At 43.6% G+C, this 20,678-nt stretch overlaps 1 protein-coding gene across 7 annotated transcripts in view; it reads right to left on the bottom strand.

Annotated features, from left to right (window-relative positions):
• PAPLN (papilin, proteoglycan like sulfated glycoprotein) overlaps positions 1 to 20,678 on the bottom strand; it is a 330,912-nt gene that overhangs the window by 59,954 nt on the left and 250,280 nt on the right. For 4 of the 7 annotated variants that reach the window (XM_069208926.1, XM_069208925.1, XM_069208924.1 and 1 more), the window contains exons 10-14: positions 15,003 to 15,126; positions 10,480 to 10,606; positions 5,117 to 5,182; positions 4,213 to 4,420; positions 216 to 392 (exon numbers count right to left, since the gene is read on the bottom strand). In XM_069208926.1, coding sequence (XP_069065027.1) covers positions 216 to 392; positions 4,213 to 4,420; positions 5,117 to 5,182; positions 10,480 to 10,606; positions 15,003 to 15,126 — 702 coding nt within the window. The remainder of the gene's footprint in view (positions 1 to 215; positions 393 to 4,212; positions 4,421 to 5,116; positions 5,183 to 10,479; positions 10,607 to 15,002; positions 15,127 to 20,678) is intronic. The other 3 variants (XM_069208930.1, XM_069208929.1, XM_069208927.1) reach the window with 1 other exon arrangement.

Raw genomic sequence — 20,678 nt, forward strand, 5'->3', positions numbered from 1 at the left:
AACCCTACCAGGGTAAATGTAATCTTATGTAAATGTAGTGTATTCAGTGTAGTCGTATGTTTAGATGGCTTCAAAGTAATGGGTTGTCAGCATGAGGTTCATAAAATCCTGAAACACGACAAAAAATGCCATGCATTCTACAGCTTCTTAGTAACTAGACAGGACTTTTACCATGCTCTGATATGAATAACATATAGGCCATTTCTCATACTTACCAACCCCCATTCTCCAATATGCCAGCCAATTTCCTGGATGCAGTTCTCTCCAACGCAGGGCTGCCTGACAGCTGGCTTAGATGCCAGAGAGCATGCAAAGTCCTGTACCGGAGCGCCTGTCTCGGTTCTGCAGCTGACAGTTCGTTCTTGAACTCCTTCCCCACAGCTTGACGAGCACTGAAAGAAGCGTTCCAACAGCCTTAAGAACAGCCCTTATTTGCTTCACTTGTTGTTATAACTACCTTGACAATTTAAAAGAACACACAAAAGTGGAAGGCTCACAAATAATGAGAGCCTCACGGTAGTACTTCACCAGCAAGGCGGTGCCGGAAGAAATGGGCAAGATTACAGCCGATCAATGGCTCATTCCAAGAGGGAAACTAAACTGGAGTTAAAGCCTTGACTAGAAGCAAGGGTGAACTGAGGGATAAGGAGCTGTGTAAATGTTATTCCCTGGTTGTCTAGATGGGCAGTGAGATGTGTGGGCCATTGGTATGCTTTAATGTGGCCAGCTCCCGGAGAGTAGGGCTATCGCGTTGCCACCTCTGAGAAAGTCTACGAAAAAGTGAGCCTTTGAGGGTCAAGAATATGAAAATACTGAACGGGTTGGACACTTGAATGATATACCGCATAATTCAGCCGCATTGCGGCCGCACCAGCTGCAGAGAGAAGGAGGCCCCCCTATCTATTCATGTTCAGGCAGCACACAGACCATCCACACAGGTTGTGACAGGTTCCTAACCCATGATACTTCCTCCATCAGGAGTGCAGCTGGAGAATAAATTGGAGGGTGAGCAGTACAGGTGGGAATTCCATATCCTTAGGCATTGCCTAAATAAGATGTCTATCAACAATGACCCTTTGGTAAGTGCAGTCCTAAGAATGAGGTCGCGTATGGCATCTGGATATTGGAGAGATGTCTACACGTCATGAGAAATCCATTGATCACATATTTCAATTGCATATTGACATTGGATCCCTTAACAGGATAAATTAGCTCTCTTTATATATATATATATGGTATTTCAATAGTGCAAGCCTAGCCAAATAGCATCAGAGCAGTATATGATCAAAGGCAAGCTTAAAGTCCGGGAGTAACAGGAGAGGAAGCTGAGTTGTGCACAGTTAATGCACTGTGATGTAGTATTCTTCAAAGAGGTGAGTCTTCAACTCTTTCCTAAATTAGAGCAGAGTCTATGGGGGAAGTAGAGGAGGGCTGAGGAACTGAGCCTGCAAAAATAGTTAAAAAAATTAATCGGGCCTATATCAGATACAGGTACTTGGAGCTCAGACTCGACCATCCGTGCAGCCCTACACATATAATAAGGAGTGGTGAATACCGGTGTCCTCCGACTGAATTACACCCTTCAATATGTCAGTGGGAAAAACGTGGAGTCGGGGATTTTGGGAAATTAAGAAAGTAACACTGATTAGCAGGTAAACTGGAAGTGGAGATCAGCCTAATAAAGTGGGTGAAACAAAGTTCAGCAACAAAAATAAAGAATATGGAAGGTAAAGAAGGACACACCAGATAACTAGTTCACCAAAGACTCCCTCCTGCAGACAGACTGAGCTGGGTAGTCTGTTAATTTGAGGAAAGACTTAAGAGAAGCAACACTATTGCAGAGTTAAATTAATATTGGAGTTTTAAAGGGTTTCTCTACTTTCCCTATCTCACTTCTGCCATTTTTTCTTTGATCTGATAGTGTTTTCTAAATGGGGACTGACCATGCTTATTAATACTATAAAATAAAAGGACAATGTATGAGTCAATGCAGGGTGGATGCCTAATTAAAAGAGTGGTCAGGAATGAACAATCCATAATAATACCAGAGATATTAAAAAATAACTTTAGGATTACAGCATTCTCCAGTTCACAAGATAAATTGGTTATCTATTCTAGTTTTGGCAAAACGTCTCTTGTAGGTAGGAAAGAACAGTGCATGCATTGCTATACTTTGTAAATATGGCATGGGAGAAAGGCCTCCTTAACACAGCCTTAGCGTAAAAGAAAATGGTGCAAGGTGGCGCTAGGGGCTTGTAAATATGCCCCTTTGTTTAATGTACAAACGCTTGCAGCTTTAGCGCATTAGAGCAAGACACAAGGAAGGGAGCCAGCAGCAGTGCACATAGAGTGCCAGAGTTGCAAAGCAGTCCATCATTCAGTTCAGTGCAAGCGCTCCAGGGGAAGCAGAAAGATTCCCCTTAAACGTTAATAGTATTGGCCAGAGCCAAGATGTGAGGGACAAAGTCTCAAGCCAATGGGTGGAAGAGGCAGGTCAAATAAAGCCAAGGATTTAAAGGGCCCCACCCGCAGCCCATTTCATGAATAGTGTTAGCAATAGGTCCCTTTGACGACTGTGCCTTCAAACGCCAGACCTAAAGATCCTTTTTTTTTTTAACGTTTAAACCAAATAAAATTGGTTATAAAAAAAAAAAATCTTTGCCACTGTGCACAGGGAATGAGATCTGCGAGGACGGAGTTGAGTGGCAAAGTATGTAGAAATAACTGATGCACTTCGAGAATGGAAGTGGTGAATGCCACTTTCGTAAGCGCCTCAGCAAATATTTTTAGTCAATGTTTATGGGAATTAAAATATCATTTTCAAACTGAGAGCTGCTTGTTTTACCGAAAGATGTTTTGAAGGTAAATCTGCAAATAGCACATTCGTAAGAACATATATCGGTGACATTGGTCACAGGATTTAAATGCTAAATACAGAAGGTTGTAGATTGTCTCACAATGACTGTTTTATGGGGAATATTTTGGCAAATGATGTGTTTGTAAGCATATAAGGCCATCAGTGCTCTTCAACATTTTATAGCATTTAAAGATTACTTCGCAAAGGGGCTGTGGTTTCTACCTTACAGTATGAAGTGTGCTTACTAATGGTGCCTTTCATGCACATTGCACTCAGAGAAAATGCATTAGGCCAGCAGTTCTTAGTCTGTGGTTCTTGGACCCCTGAGGGTGTGCAACCCTTAATAAGGGAATCCTTGACTGTTTAAAAAAACTAAACAATATTGGTAGATTAATAAAGTATATATAGATAAAAAGCAAAAAGGTGACACTGACATTTTTAAAGGACCATGTGAATGATTTTGAAATTGGATGCTATACATTAAGTTGATATCCTTAGCTTGGCTGGTGGGAGCAACACAAGTACAGCAAACAGAATCTAGTATGGGTGAACGAAGGCTTTAACTAAACACTACTGTGCATGGACTAAAAGATACCAGGCATTAGGAGCAAAAAAGACTGAATGATATCCTAGATTCAAGAATATTGCTTCATCTTTTAGAAATAAAACTACATTTTGAAAAGCTCCGACCTTGTGTATTTGTTTGATGTACACTTGTTTCTGGATATCTTTGTATTGTTTTGAGGTTCAAATCATAGAAATTGCTTATGTGGCGGTCCTGGGCTTCCAGTTGTGGTTCAGTGGGGGTCAAAAGACCTGCTGGACTAGGATGTATAGACTCCTTCATTGAGGAGACAAAAACAATTGCATACAGCCTAATGCTGCAATCGGGATTGTCCGGTGTTGCACATCTCATGGGACTCTAACACAAATGTAACTTCTCCTGGCATTGAGTTGAGGCTCCGTCACAAGAACCAAGGTTGTTTTTAGGGCTCACTCCATCTTGGTGGGGCTTGTGGCAGCTTTTAAATATTCTAGAGCTTAACCAATACATCTGCCAGATTGCAGTGCGTTTTGTGGGTGGATAGGTTTCCTAAGTTCACTTTCTACTTTATGCTTGGCTCTTGTTTCTCAAGTAAATCTGGGATTCAGAACTTTCCAGGTCCTCAAAGATCAACCCACACATAGACCATGAACATTCACCACCAACACACCACAAGCTCAACCATGAGCTATACATTCTGCTTTACAAAAAATGCTTAATACACATGGCTCTAACAAGTGCATACTCAGCCTAAATTGTAGCATGGAAGACGCAAGCGATGCAGACACATAATTATGGAACGTGCACTCACCTCTGACCAGGGTCCAATGCTCCACGTTGCACAGGACCGTAGACTGCAAGCTTGCTGGCTGTGGGGTTTCTCTGAGAAGGCAGCACACTCAGCATCACTCACCACCGTTTGAGCACTTCTTCCGTCGTAGGAGACACAGTACACCGAGCGCGATTGCGTTCCACCTCCACATGTGGCAGAGCAGGGCCCCCACTCACTGACCTTCCAGCTGTAGGTAACACAGGGGGGCACAGAGGCGATGAACTGGCACACTTGATAAAATTACCCCATGAGAGGGCTGTCATTTCACACACTGGGACAAAGCAGGGTATAGTTATCCTTTTGGAATGTTGGGCCATCAAAAAGGCTATATATATGGAGCTATACTGGTGATGCATATGGATTTTTGTAACATGGCATGCCCAGAGCATATGGGATGCCAGCCAGAGAGAGTGGCCACCTCGCAGGTCCATCCCTCTTTTTCAGATTTCAATCCTTAAATTTTTTATTTTTTACTAAGTGAACTGGCCTGTTCTACAGTTCCTGGCCCAGCCTAAAAATTACATGTAAAAAACCTCTACAAAACCAGCCTGCTTTGCCCCAGTCATGAGGTATAGCACCACCACACACCAGCTCAAACACAAGGCACGGCAAATCTGCCTCTGTCAAACTAAACTGCACAAAGCCAACTATCTTCCAGCAAGCCCCGTCCTGCAGTGCACAGCAGCATCACCAAAGCTCTCCCTGGGCAAGCGGAAGCAGAACTCAAACCTGAGACAAAAAACCATGGCAAGGAAATGCCAGCAAAGGAAGCGCCTGATTGGTTCACCAGCAAGATTCTGCATTTGTGGAGCGTTTTTGTCAAAGAGGAAAGATGGTACCACACTGCACCTACACAGTTAATGAGCTTCTGCTTTCTGGTTACCTGTTCATTTTTGTGGTCCAACCTCCACTGCGGCTCCACAATGCTGGTTGATATATGTAAGACATCCTTTTGCACAGAACAAACATTTGTGTTACACAGGTATTTAATTAAGATAACACATTAGGTTTCTTGGGATGGGTGGGGCTGGGATAAATACCATCTGCCCTTCTAAAGCACCATTGTCACATGCAAGAGACTATTCACAAAACCAGTTATTTCTGAAGAGGACAGAGATTTAGCCAAAGTTGCAGATCATGATTGAGAAATATATTTTTTAATTAAAAATGGAGATTGCCTCCAAATACAATTGTCAACTCTAGAACACTGTTTAAACAAAATTGTCTATATTTAAACATGGCCTATTCACAAAGGTAAATTTACACGTGTAAATGTACTCATGTGTACATCTATTGCAGTACTTAGGTGAAAAAGTACTCTTGTTTGTTATTCTCTATTTCCGAGAGTAGATTCACACCTAAGGCTAGACATATGTGTTTACACCCCCGGTACAGACTCCAGCCACAGGAATTATGAGCTCTGAGTAGGCATTAAAAATTACGGAAAAATGGCGCAGTGGAATGTTGTAAATTTGACTGCGCCGTTTTTTGGGTCTCCCTGCATCGGGACGACCCCTTGCATACATTATGCCTGGCACAGGCATAATGTGGCGCAAGGGGTTGCAAAATGGCGCATGCCACTTTGTAGATACAGCACAGGGGAAAAGCCAACTTAGCGCTGCCTTAGTGTAAAAAAAAATATATATATATGCTATGGCGGCACAAGGTGGCGCTAGGGACTTGTATATATGCCCCCCAGCATCTTTGCAGGTCTATTGACCCTAAACCTTTCTTTCATATTTGAAAGATGTAGCAACTTCTCTAGTTAAAATCAAAATAAATGAACACACAAAAAACAGGCCTAAATTATTGCAGTCTGGACTGTAATAGAGTATGTATATTTCTATCAATTATAACCATACCGTAATACAGGGCAATACAATAGATGAACAAAATCATTAAAATTATGATGATAAACATAATGGACTATATTATCCCGGGGTCATTATAAACTAAAACTTTAACGTAAAAACAGGGAAGGAGTTAAGCCGGCCAAAGTTCGGATACTAGTTCTCTGAGTTTAATTATGCGGTTGAACCATCCACCCCAGAGTTGCTCGCCCCCCACCCCACCGTACAAAGAATTGGTGCTAACCTGCCCGTATAGAGTGCTCATACTCAGTAGACCCTCATGAGGGACTGGTGCTGCCGTCCATCAGACTGTGTGATATTCATAGTGCCTGAAAGTCTCTGTTTCTGCACAAATAGCTATTCGAGTAAGTCATGCTTTGCTGTAGATAGAATCCATGTTCCCTTTTCCTTACATGGGCAGCAGTATCGCATCATATTCCCTTTTTCCTTAGGCGGGAAGTTATTTCTAATCATATCTTATTCTGCCTCTTTTAGGATACCCTGTAAAGTGCAAAATTCTCTATAAAGTGCAAGGATGAAACTGAACAGCAACAGACTGTATCATTTACTCGCAGCTCCGTCACAGGCAGCAGCATCACCTCATATTCCCGTTTCTCATCGTGTCTTATATTGTCTCTTCCATGATACCAAGTGTAAAGTGCAGGGGTAACGGAGCACGGTTGCTATGAAGTGCACGGATGGCATCGAACAGCATCAGGGTAAGAAGTGCTCGTGCATCCTTCACACTGGCACAACTGTTAATGGACCTTTAACAGTGACCTCTTGGCTTCTGTAATGAACTGTACGAAAGCTGCAATCACTGGGGGGCTTTCACCCTTTAAATAAAAGAGTGGCCCGTGGCGGTGTGTCCTGATGCTATTCTGATTAAAAAATGTTTCCTGCCAACTCCTATGTTCAATAAGAAGCTTAGGGCAAGTTGATGCAATGAGTCAAACTTTCCTTATATTGATGGCAAAGTCTGCACTTAGAGAGAAGAGGTGTCCACGACCGTTGTGGCAGGAAACCTGCAGCTTGACACAGGCCAAAGTCAGCTGAAGAAACCTGATCTTGTAAGAGAATCTAAGTAAAACTGTCAAGCACAACTGCAGGCAGGTTCTTTATAAGACACGATGACCATCCATGCATGCCTTCTTTTGCTGAAATCATTCCTATCCCTGTCTCACGAGATCCTCTTTATTTGCTTGCTTAAAGCTCTTTTAAGGAGAGGCCTGGACTGTGATGAGACACTCTTAGGGTGAGTTTTAGTGCATACTGTTTCAACTCAAAAGAAAAGTACGAGCAACCAAAGAAACGCGGGGAAGAAGTACAAAGTCGCGTTGAGATCGTAAACCCTGCGACTTCCAAAATCGCCGCGTTTGAGTTAGCAAAGTGGCTTATTTTCTATTTCTTAAACCCATTTTGCATATCAGAAAAGGCTTTCCAACTTGCAAAATAGGTTATGTGATGTGTTCTAAACTGCAAATAATAGGTCCCCTTTTGATTTTGAGTTGCAATGTTATTTATCAATGGTTTGCAACTGGTTTGATCAGTTGATGGCACCTCAAATGAGGTGCTAACTGACTGGCAAAGGGGACACTTTTCCCTTTGTGAAGCCTGTCGGGCAACCTTGGGGGAAGCAGGCAGTGGTCCCGGTGGCAAGTACCTGCTCCTCTCAATGAATTCCCAAAACCTTTTTTTAAAGCTACACCAGATCCTTTTAAGAACATGGACTTCTTCTGCCAAGGAATGTGACAACAGAGATGGCGGTCTGCTATTTCTTGCAGGACACTCTCTCTCTCTCTCTCTCTCTCTCTCTCTGTGTAGGCAAGCAAAGGGGGTTGCAAATAGTGACCGGCCTAATTAATGTCCATTAGGCGGGCTGTGCTTCCCCCCCCCCCCACCGTGTCTGAAGATTGTACGATGTGACCTATAACACATAGGTAGCATCACATAATGAAAGACTGGTGGCACAAAGTTGCAGCACAGTTGGTGGCCACTTTTGTGACCAGTCTTTTAGTACATCTGGTCCAGGCCCATTTGACAGAAAGTTTCGGGATAAATACGTCTGAATATTGACTGGGTTTGTGGGGAGATTGTGTCAAGACGTAGTGTGGTTTGAATGATGGGTACCTGTCCATCTTTTTATGGAGTTTAAAAATCCAATCCAAAATACTGCCCATGCCCATTTTTTTATTTTAGAAAGGATTGGGTCTGGGTACATATATGTAAATTCTGAAAATATTTACACGCAATTGTTTGCTGGTGGCGGTAGTGAAGCGCATGTGCTCTTGGCTAGTAGCTTTCAAAGTAGAATTTTATTTCCTATGCTTTCAAAACATTATATTTATAACAAATGTGCTGGTTAATATGAGGAACCTTCCAGTGTAGAGACAAAGGTGGTCATTCCAACCCTGGCGGTCCGAGACCGCCGGGTTGGAGGACCGCGGGAGCACCGCCGACAGGCCGGCGGTGCTCCCAAGGGCATTCCGACCGCGGCGGTAAAGCCGCGGTCGGACCGGCAACACTGGCGGTCTCCCGCCAGTGTACCGCCGCCCTTTTGAATCCTCCAAGGCCGAGGGGATTCCGACCCCCCCTACCGCCATCCAGTTCCCGGCGGTCCGCCCGCCGGGAACCGGATGGCGGTAGGGGGGGTCGCGGGGCCCCTGGGGGCCCCTGCAGTGCCCATGCCACTGGCATGGGCACTGCAGGGGCCCCCGTAAGAGGGCCCCTAAATGTATTTCACTGTCTGCTTCGCAGACAGTGAAATACGCGACGGGTGCAACTGCACCCGTCGCACAGCTTCCACTCCGCCGGCTCGATTCCGAGCCGGCTTCATCGTGGAAGCCTCTTTCCCGCTGGGCTGGCGGGCGGCCTGAAGGCGGCCGCCCGCCAGCCCAGCGGGAAAGTCAGAATCACCGCCGCGGTCTTTCGACCGCGGAATGGTATTCTGGCGGCCCCCGACAGGCCGGCGGCGACCGCCGCCGGCCAATGTCGGAATGAGGGCCAAAATATCTTAATATATTTTAGTAGCCCAAGGTTAGAAAATTTAATTGAAGAGTCAATTGTTCTTAGAGTTTTTCTTAACAGTGACCTACTGGTTCTGATAATCACGGATTTAGCGACAGCAGACTCCTCAAACTGGGCCCTATTCACAAAGCTTTATATGTGTGCAAGATGGACTTAAATGCACAAATGGCTTTTTGTATATATAATGTAACATCAGAGTGTGGGAGTATGTAGTAGGGGTTTCAGAGCAGGGAAGTCTGGGAAAGCGGGTGAACACCCTCAAATATGTGAGGTATTGGGGTATTCTCAAACCATTATATGCACATCCCATCCGGGACATGGTCTGTGATTTATTTTGTCAAGTACAGCAGTAAATCTGTACCGGGAGGTAAATGGCGAGGGAACAGCCACAGAAATGTGTAGGGATCAGGGGAGGCTCCTTCGCAATGGCTAAGGAGCGTCGCTCCCCTGGATAAGCCAGGAGATGAAAGATAAAATGATATTTAATTATAGTTTTATCGTTCATCTGCTGGCTCAGCAGTGGGTTCAGGGTGGGGCAGGGCTGGGCTGTGGGAGGTGGGGCGGGGGAGAAGGAGAGAGTGCACTAAGTGCGCATGTGTGTTTGGCTAGCCGTCTGAGGCTGGCTAAACACACATGCGCACTTCGGTTTCTCCAGCCCAGCTGTATACACAGCTGGACTGGAGAAACAGCACAGACTCCAGGCTTGTGTCTGAGCGGCACTCCGAGCCTCTCAGACCAATCCTGACGCTGCTTACATGCTATGTTTAGCATGTAAGCAGCACCAGGATTGCTGGGGAGCCTGTGCTGGTGTCCCGGCATTCGCTGGGACACCACAAGAAGACCAGAGGAGCAACGCGGCAAGAGGCGGTGGCGGTGATGACGAGAAAAAGGTACCTTTTTAAAAAAAAATCTTTTTTTATTTATCCTCCGCGATCAGCCCCCACCCCCATCTCTCTCCCCACCCCTCCCCCTAAGATATGAGGCGGCCACCACTGGTAGGGGTTGTAGAAGAAATATATTTTCCCCTTTGAACAATTGTATTTCTAAGGTTTATGTATAAGTAAATGTACATCATGTATATAACATACATGGTATCTAATATGAATAACAAGGAATTCCTAAAATAACTCACAAGTATGCCTGAGAGTCTGCGACTGTCACATGTTCCTAGCAGTTGTGGATTCCTGTGTGAACTGCTTGCTAGTTGGAAATTTAGTCCACATAGAGGAGGGAAAGCCATGGGGTTAAATTTACAACTACTTTTTGTGAATCTGATCCACTTTGCAAAGTCTGAGGTTTGGGGCCCTTATGAATGACATCTCTGCTGAGGGCAGTGTGAGTGGGTGGGGTTGTATTCCTCATAGCTCACCGTTTCGTCAAAGGGCAGGAGTGCATGCTGCAGGTCCTGTTATTTTCTGGCGGTCTGCTGTTCTTACACATGTAATCCGGATACGCTTCGTTGTCAATCGTGCAAAACACCAGTCGGGACTGATAACCTAAACAGGAACAGAAGAAAGAAAGTTCACAGCACTAAGCTTGATAAAGGGTTGAATTTCCACAATCATGCAGGGCACTATGTTGTCATAACTTTAGAACCTAGGTGGTTAAACATGTAATAAATTGTTCAGGGTATTTATTTATGTACTTGATTATTTAAGTGACAGTAATATTTCTAACAGAAGTGTTGAATAGTAGGATAAGAGCAGCAGATAGAACTGTGTGTAAATTTGATGGATATCATACACCGAGAGATTCAGATATTGTACAAAAGTGCTGTATCTTTTCACAAACCATTACCGTATACATAATGGAGTTTCTAGGTCGACATATGGCTCGCACATGTTGAAGGCAGAAGAATGGAAAGAAATCTCCAACTATTCATATATTGGGCAAGGCTCAACCTGGCTGCTCTGCTTTGTCATTTTCCTACCCTTTCACATGATTCTCTGCTGTCATTTTTTTCTTTGGGTTTGCATGTTGGTTATTCCCTAATGCCTCTCAAAGTTTACGAATGAATTATAATATTTAAGGTGTTCTTTGGTTTTCCTAAGTCTTGTGCATAACAATAGTAACTTGGCCAAACTGGACGTCAACTATATGCAACACTTTTAATTCTGTATTCCAGGGCATATCCTAGAACATATTTTGGTTACTGCAAAACAAGCTTCCAATCATATTTTGAGGCAAAAGCATGAAGGAGTAATAGTGCAAACTCATATCCTTCCATTAAAACTAGCCCTTCACATGGGACAGCCCTTGGTGGGAAGTTGTTCAAAGGCCCCTGCACAAAATAAAAATATCCAGTTCCTAAAGTGAATCAAATTTACATTTCAAAGGTTGCACATTTCTTATTTATTTATCTATTCAGATCAATCAGCAGAGAGACCGCCTTGGAAAAGCATAGAAGAAACACATGGGATTGATTTGGAGTTTGGGCCCCATTATGAATTTGGCGGGCAGACAAGCTGACCGCCAAACTTGCGAAGAGGGCGCCACTGTCATTCCAGTGGCGGCCCCCAAAGCGAATTACACTGTTACTGCCAAGCTGACCGGTGGGAACATTGTATTACGTGTACCCACCGGGCTGACCGGCGGGAACAGTGCTACAATATTGGCCATGGCTCCCTTAGGACACCAGCACGGCCTAGGAGACAGCGCGCATTCTGATGGTGCAGGGCAGGAGGGCCCATGCCATGAGCATGGGCAGTACAGGGGCCCCCCGTGATCCCCAGCACTGGCTTTCTGCCAGCCTTTCGATGGTGGGGTGTCCGCCATGGAAAGGCTGGTGGAAAGCTGAGTAGTAATCAGCACGGCGGCGCTGAGTTCAGACCGCCGTCAGCAACGATGTTCCTGGTAGAGACGGCAGTCAAGTATCCGCTGCGCCCGCCAGGGCTGTAATGTGGCGGTCCGACTGTCACTGCGAGTTTGGCGGTCCTCGGACCACCACACTTGTATTGAGGCCCTTTGTTCTGAATATCCACGCATGCATATTTAGATCTTCATTTCTATTGTCATTATACTACAGTTGCTTTTCAACAATAAAGATTACACAGGTGTTCTGTTACACTTCTGAAGCAAGCGGTTGCTGAGAATATCAAGCAAATCTGAACCATGAAATATAAATATTGACTGCAAATCACGGCTGTCAAGCTCATGTTGTCTGTCCATGTTTTTGTCTCTTCCAGCACTGTAAGCTCTAATTTTTGCCCAGCAAAGATGTGTAGCGCAGGTCCACACCACTGGTGGTCAAAACTATTTTTCCAGTGCAGTTTCTGGAAATGATTGTGTACTATTCCCTAGATATTAAAAGTAAAGAGGAGGTGGAGCTTTGGGTAGTGTATGGACAAAAGGACAAATTAATCATTTGGTTTTATCTAGTCTCATTACAGAAACATGGGGAGTTAATGCCACGAAAATTGATAGGTTTCACTTTTCTTCAGTATCTTTCACAACTGAATCAAGGAGTCTTTTAAGGTACAAATTCAAAGGTTCTGTGCACTTTGCAAATGTATTACCTAGACCAAAGAGGAAAGTAGGACCATGGCCCATATTTATACTTTTTTAGCACCGCATTTGCATCATTTTTTTATGCAAAAGCTGCGCAAACTCACAAAATACAATTTTTTTTTTTGCGTCAAAAAGAATAAATATGGGCCCATGTGCCAAATCACGGCCCATATTTATACTTTTTGACGCAAACCTGCACTAATGCAGGTTTGCGTAAAAAAGTATAGCGCCGGCTTGCACCATTCCAGGACGCCAGCTGAACTGCATATTTATGGTATGGCGAAATCCAGCACATAGGGTGGGCTAGCGTAAAAAAAAATTATGTTAGCTGGGTTGGGGTGGCGGTATGGAGATATGACGCTAGGCTGGTTAGAGTAAAAAAAGATTACTCTAATATTAATATATATATATTGGGCCCACATACTTTATACCCATTTTTAATTACCATTCTTGTTTTTAATATGCCAGTAATGAAAGCATCAGTTGTGCTGAGTTCTTACACCATTTGGTTATGATAATCAAGGGATTGGTATATTGGGTATATAAAATGAAGGACCCTCCAGTGCTTGCAGACAAAAGCTGTCAATAACAAGATCACATCCTCTCACAACCTTTCTAAAAATGAAACGCCACACAGATGATGGGCAGGCTGGGGAATGGCACTCCTGAACTTAAAAGAGCCAGGGGTTGTTGCATCATGGTCAATACTTCTTTTATGCACTTGTAACGAAGTTTAAAAACACTATTTGAAAATTAAAATCAATTATTTTAAATGGTTTCTCCATGTTAGCTGACAATCTATTTCATCTGAAAATCTTGTGAGTGGTAACAAGGGAAGCTGTGATCACTCTCCTGGAACAAAATGCTGTCCAGGACATGATTCAGAGCTGCTGGAAACTTTATGAGCCGTTTCTTGACCCTTTATTGATGCAAATGATTCAATATTTAATGATTATATGACTCAACATGCTTAAGAATAGTAGGGGATTGTAGTGTACCATGTCAACATGGTATCAAACCAGTAATCATGATGAAGTATCTTCCAATGTACAGAAGCAATGAACACTCGAGTGCCATCATCTGTGATCTAATACTGATTTGAACATCAATAAGGTATAGATTACTGTAATCAAAGGAGAGTGAATGATTACATGATTGGCCGTTAAAGACATTCCTCTTGGTGTTCATTAAGAAAAAGTGTATTTATTTCCTCAGTATTCTTGGAGGGCATTAGATGCTTCAAGGACACTGCTTCTGCTTCCATTACTTTGTATTTGTTTCGTTTTAGGAATAAATGTGTTTGTAAAACACAAAACAATGGGAGATCGGATCACAAATATCAGCACAATAGACTTCCCACCACCTCATAGCCATGCCCATCACATGTCACGTTTAATAACAGCAGATACTGTGCTGTAAACTCTGCATAGTTTTCCCCTGTGAAATACATCAGGTCCAGCATGGACACAGCAAGGTGGGACAGCGAAGAAGTATATGAAAAAAAGAACCAATGTCGGTGAGAGTAACAAGCCCCATACATTCCATCCTCTGTCTCCACAAGGAGATACCCCCATGCCAAACTTTGCCAAGACCTCAACAACTCCAAGGGCAACTAGGGAGGAACCATTTATCTGTAATTAGGGGAGTGCAAAAGTTGTGTAACTTGTTTTCCCGTTATGCAAAATTATGCATAATTATCCAAATGTGAATCCAACATTTTGGGCTTTACTTTGACGTAAAATGTGTCCTGGCATCAGTTTTCGGCTAAGAGACGCAGTTAAAGCACTGAGCGCAACAGCTGCTTGTGTTCTGTGGTTCATGTGCGTTCGCAGTAAATTATTTCCACGAATGGCACATGATTACACAATGTGGCTTAATTTTATCAATTTCGCATGAAAATTCTGAATTTAAGTGAATGATGCCAGCGTAATTTACATCAAACCCAGGCCTAATAAAAATCTGATTCAAGTCTTTCTTCAGTGTCTACAACACCTTCCATAATATTGGCTTTTTCGTCCGAACCCCAAAATTCATACAATAACATTCCAGTTGTTATTTGAGGTCTGCTAAACGTAGATTATCCCGAGACTATCAGCGTGCCAGGGTTGAAGGGACAGCGACTCTATCTGGCTTCCATGCTGCACAATTCTAGCAACTTCTTCTGGGAAAAAGAATGACAATCACTGCCCTCGAGACCTGGGTCTTTGTCGTGAATGTCGTCCCACCTCCAGCCACCTTGCATTGGTACATTTTGGATCAAGCGCCTTGAGGCCACCTTTTGAACGGACTTACTTTCGAAAAGCAATATACATGCACTGAAATAGAATTGGTTTCCTTTAAAACATAGAGACTGCATGTGACTATGGGAAATTGACAGACACCTACCTCCTCCACACTCAGCGCTGCACTCAGTCCACGAACTGTAGCTCCATTGGTACCCCAAGCTTCCTCCTCTGTGGGGCAGGTAATACTCATATTCCACCCCCTGGTTCCGCTCTTGACTTATGAGCTGAAATAAATTTTTTAGAGGTCTTCAAAATATCTCTTATCCGGTAAGGTTGATGTTTTCGCATTTACTCTGCAGACATGCATGATAATAAATTATGACGAAAGTAGAGTGTTGAATCACAGGGGATCGCTTCCTAAATATTATACAAATCCCTATCGATCTCTGGCTGTAATAGCGATGCCAACTCAAGACTAGACCACACTAACAGCCTCTACTTTGAACCATCAAGAAATCTTTAAATCACCTACAAGTGGGCTGGTAGATTTGTAGACCCCTGAGATCATGTATTAGGTGCCTGGAGTTCTGTTTTTACACACCCATTCCCAGTCAATGCCATAAAATTACCTGTAGGTTCTAAGACATATGTTTGTATCTATTTTAATTTATCTTGTTATTTAGGTGGTACATTAATCAAATAATCACTTTTATAGCACAAATAGTCAATAAATAGACAATGTAGAAAGTGTTTTAAGCACAGATAAATATTTAATGCAGCCATAAAAACTAATCCCAGCTAATCTCCCAATAATCTAGCCCCAGGCAACAAAGGTTTGACTGTTTCGATCTGGCCTAGCTACAGTAATAAACTAATACGAGGATTGAAAACTATAAATCGGCAGGATAGCACTCTACAATAACATTTCCAGAAAAACACTGTCATACAGGAATCATACTACCATCCTGATATTACATCTGCCCAGAAAGCCCAACAAAATCTAACCATGTGCAAATCTGCAATTAAAACATTAAGGCCCATATTTATACTTTTTTTGTGCCGAATTTGCGCCATTTTCTTTTTACGCACATTTGGTGCAAACCTAACTCCATATTTATATTTTGACAATAGACACGTCTTAATGTCAAAATATAGGTGTTTGCACCATTTTTAGGATGAGTGAACCTACCTTGTGTCAATGAGATGCAAGGTAGGTGTTCCCATCCAAAAAATGGTGCTATCCCCGTAGCCCCATATTTATCCCCCTGTGCTAAAATGACGCACGGTGGGGCTCAATAATGCTGCTAAGCTTGCTTTGCACTATTATTTAACGCCTGGGTCAGACCAGGCATTAGGGGACCTGTGGACCCATTTCCATGGTTAAACACCATGGAATGGGTCTACAGATGCCCTCCCCAAGCCCCAGGAACAACCCCACCCACACCAGAGGGACACCGGAGGATGGGGGAACCTCATCCCAGGTAAGTATTTTTTCATTTTTTTTTTTTGCCATCGGGGGCCCTAACTTGGGGCCCCCTGCATGGCACAGGGTGCTATGGCCATTCCCAAAGGACACTTGTCCCTTGTGCTGGCCATTGGTGTGGTGGGCATGACTCCTGTCTTTACTAGGACAGGAGTCATTTTTTTGGTTGTTTGGTGGTTGCGTGCCAGGAAATGGCGCTAGTCTGGTTAGAGGCATTTTTTTTGCCTCTAACCAGGCTGGTGTCATTTTCTGATGCACAACCCCCTCCTTCCCTACTGCCACCCCCATCTGGCTACCGTCTTTTTTCTAAGATGCTAGCCCAAGTTTAGGGCCAGCTTCCGCCATTCAATAAATAAGGCGCCCGACTGGCGTTGTGAAATGACGCAAGCCAGCGCTAAATGTTTTGCTGCAAAACTGCATGAGCGCAGTTTTGCGCCAAAAAGCATAATTATGGGCCTAAGTGCAATCGTAAATACTGCAAAAATGTCAATAAAGTGCAGGAGTCACTGTGCAAACAAGCAATACTTAAAGTACAAAGAAAGATCACAAAAAATGCAAATGCATGGCTTCACTTCTCTAGTAAACGATTACTTACCCCCTCAATCAGCGATAGCCAGTAGGTAGTTATAGTTAGGACCTAATTTCTCATAAACATAGTGTGTTTTGTTTTGCTAATAACTTTGGCACCGTTTGACGACTCTGAACAAAATTTTCAAAACTAGTAAGCAAATTAGTGCAGCTGCTGTCTTGAAAGTTTCGGGGTGGTTCATCAAGAGGGGGCTGAGAAAAGGGGGAAGAGTGGTCCAAAAACGCTTTTCTCCATTCTATGTCTATGGGGATTTTGTAATCTTTAGGCACGGCTACAGTCTGAACCACTGAACAGAATTATACCAAATTTGGCAAGATGGTAGATCTTCGTCCACTTTTTGTGATTTGGTGCAAATCTGTTCAGTAGATTCGGAGCTTTTGAAGGGGGAAAAAATATAGACATCTAGAGATGCAGATCCTTCACGGATCCACCCATGGGGGATCCGCGGATCCCAGGGGAAAAGCAAGGCTCCGATTGGCTGGCTGCAACCTTAGAGGAAAGTTTCAACTATCAATTTGTTTCTCTTATTGGCCCGGGGTGGGAGATGGACAATCAAAAACTGACATAAGGGGTCAAGATAGAGGTATCCTGACCCCACAGGACAAATGGAGCCCTCATGGGCAAGATATTGCCCAAATATTATTTTTTCCCTTATTCGCAGATCTATCGCGGGGCTCAGCGTGATCCCCAGTGTAACTGTGCGAGGGACCCGCGGATCCGAGCCACAATAAAAAAAAAAATACACCCACTCACCACCAAACCCACGTGGGGTTGGGTGCATGTGGGGGTGGCCAATGGACCTGGCCTGCAGTCAATCCACGCTGCGCATGACCTTTGGCCATGCATGGCGTGGGGTTGGGTGCGTGCAGGGGGTTGGCCACAGGGCCTGGCTTGTGGCCAGGTCCTGCAGCCAATCCTTGCAATGCACAGGCAAAGTCTGTGCATGGCAGTGGGTGTATATGGTAATGAAAATGTCACTTACCCAGTGTACATCTGTTCGTGGCATCAGTCGCTGAGATTCACATGGTATGCATTAGCTCGCCATCTGGTGTTGGGTCGGAGTGTTACAAGTTGTTTTTCTTCGAAGAAGTGTTTTCGAGTCACGGGACCGAGTGACTCCTCCTTCTGTGCTCATTGCGCATGGGCGTCGACTCCATCTTCGATTGTTTTCCCCGCAGAGGGTGAGGTAGGAGTTGTACTATAGTAATAGTGCCCGCGCAATGAAATGTGTAAGTATGTACCTACTAAAGGTTTAAATAATATATATGCAAATGTACAAAATTGAAGGTAACTTCTGAACTGCTACAGGCTTCCGGGGAGGTGGGTGGGTCCATGTGAATCTCAGCGACTGATGCCACGAACAGATGTACACTGGGTAAGTGACATTTTCAGTTCGATGGCATCTGTCGCTGTAGATACACATGGTATGCATAGACTAGTAAGCAGTTATTTCCCCATAAGCGGTGGTTTAGCCTGTAGGAGTAGAAGTTGTCTGAAATAGAGTTCTTAATACAGCTTGACCTACTGTAGCTTGTTGTGCGGAAAGCACATCTATACAGTAGTGTTTTGTGAATGTGTGAGGCGTAGACCAAGTGGCTGCCTTACATATCTCCTGCATTGGGATGTTTCCTAAAAAGGCCATTGAAGCACCTTTTTTCCTTGTTGAATGTGCCCTGGGAGTAATGGGCAGTTGTCTTTTTGCTTTAAGGTAGCAGATTTGGATGCATTTAACTATCCATCTGGCTATACCTTGTTTTGATATTGGGTTACCTGCATGAGGTTTTTGGAATGCAATAAATAGCTGTTTAGTTTTTCTGATGTCTTTTGTTCTGTCAATGTAGTACATTAATGCTCTTTTGACATCTAATGTATGTAGTGCTCTTTCAGCCACAGAATCTGGCTGTGGGAAAAAAACTGGTAGTTCTACAGTTTGATTTAGATGGAATGGTGAGATAACTTTTGGTAAAAATTTTGGATTAGGTCGTAGGACGACTTTATTTTTATGTATTTGTATAAAAGGTTCTTGTGTTGTGAACGCTTGAATTTCACTTACTCTTCTTAGAGATGTAATGGCAATGAGAAAGGCAACTTTCCAGGTTAGGAATTGTATTCCGCAAGAGTGCATGGGTTCGAAAGGTGGGCCCATGAGTCTTGTTAGGACCACGTTTAGGTTCCATGAAGGAACAGGTGGTGTTCTTGGTGGTATAATTCTTTTAAGCCCTTCTATGAATGCTTTGATGACTGGTATCCTATACAAGGAAGTTGAATAGGTAGTTTGCAGGTATGCGGATATTGCTGCAAGGTGTATTTTAATAGAAGAGAAGGCTAGCTTTGCTTTTTGTAAATGGAGCAAGTAATTTACTATGTGTTTTGGCGTTGCGTCTAGTGGTTGTATCTGATTATGATGGCAGTACCAAACAAATCTCTTCCACTTACTTGCGTAGCAGTGTCTAGTGGCTGGCCTTCTGGCCTGCTTTATGACTTCCATACACTCTTGGCTAAGTTGTAAGTGTCCGAATTCTAGGATTTCAGGAGCCAGATTGCTAGATTCAGCGATGCTGGGTCCGGGTGTCTGATCTGTTGGTTGTGTTGCGTTAACAGATCTGGTTTGTTGGGCAGTTTGATGTGGGGTACTACAGACAGATCTAGCAGTGTTGTGTACCAGGGTTGTCTTGCCCACGTTGGTGCTATTAAAATGAGTTTGAGTTTGTTTTGACTCAATTTGTTTACTAGATAAGGAAGGAGAGGGAGAGGAGGAAAAGCGTAAGCAAATATTCCTGACCAGTTCATCCATAGGGCATTGCCTTGGGATTGCTTGTGTGGGTATCTGGACGCGAAGTTTTGGCATTTTGCGTTCTCTTTTGTTGCAAATAAGTCTATTTGAGGTGTTCCCCAGAGTGTGAAGTAGGTGTTCAGAATCTGTGGGTGGATTTCCCATTCGTGGACTTGCTGGTGATCTCGAGAGAGATTGTCTGCCAGTTGATTCTGGATCCCCGGAATAAACTGCGCTATTAGACCAATTTGATGGTGGATTGCCCACTTCCATATTTTTTGAGCTAACAAGCTTAACTGCGTTGAATGTGTTCCTCCTTGTTTGTTTAGATAATACATCGTTGTCATGTTGTCTGTTTTGACAAGGATGTATTTGTGGGTTATGATTGGTTGGAAAGCTTTTAGTGCTTGAAAAACTGCTAATAATTCTAGATGATTTATATGCAGTTTTGTTTGATGTATGTTCCATTGTCCTCTTATGTTGTGTTGATTGAGATGTGCTCCCCACCCTGTCATGGAAGCATCTGTTGTTATTACGTACTGTGGCACTGGGTCTTGGAAAGGCCGCCCTTTGTTTAAATTTATACTGTTCCACCATAGAAGCGAGAGGTAAGTTTGGCGGTCTAGCAACACCAGATCTAGAAGGTGACCCTGTGCTTGGGACCACTGTGAGGCTAGGCACTGTTGTAAGGGCCTCATGTGCAGTCTTGCGTTTGGGACAATGGCTATGCATGAGGACATCATGCCTAGGAGCTGTAGTATTGTTCTTGCTTGTATTGTTTGGTTTGGAGACATGTGTTGAATGACTCTGTTGAAATTGTGAATCCTTTGTGGAGTTGGGGTTGCTACTCCTTTTGTCGTGTCTATTATGGCTCCTAGATATTGCTGTACTTTGCTTGGCAGAATGTTTGATTTTGCAAAGTTGACGGTGAACCCTAGTTTGTAGAGGGTTTGTATGACTTGATTTGTGTGGTTTGAGCATTGTGTGAGCG

The sequence above is a fragment of the Pleurodeles waltl genome, chromosome 9 (assembly GCF_031143425.1).
Source record: "Pleurodeles waltl isolate 20211129_DDA chromosome 9, aPleWal1.hap1.20221129, whole genome shotgun sequence".
Classification (NCBI taxonomy): Eukaryota; Metazoa; Chordata; class Amphibia; order Caudata; family Salamandridae; genus Pleurodeles; species Pleurodeles waltl.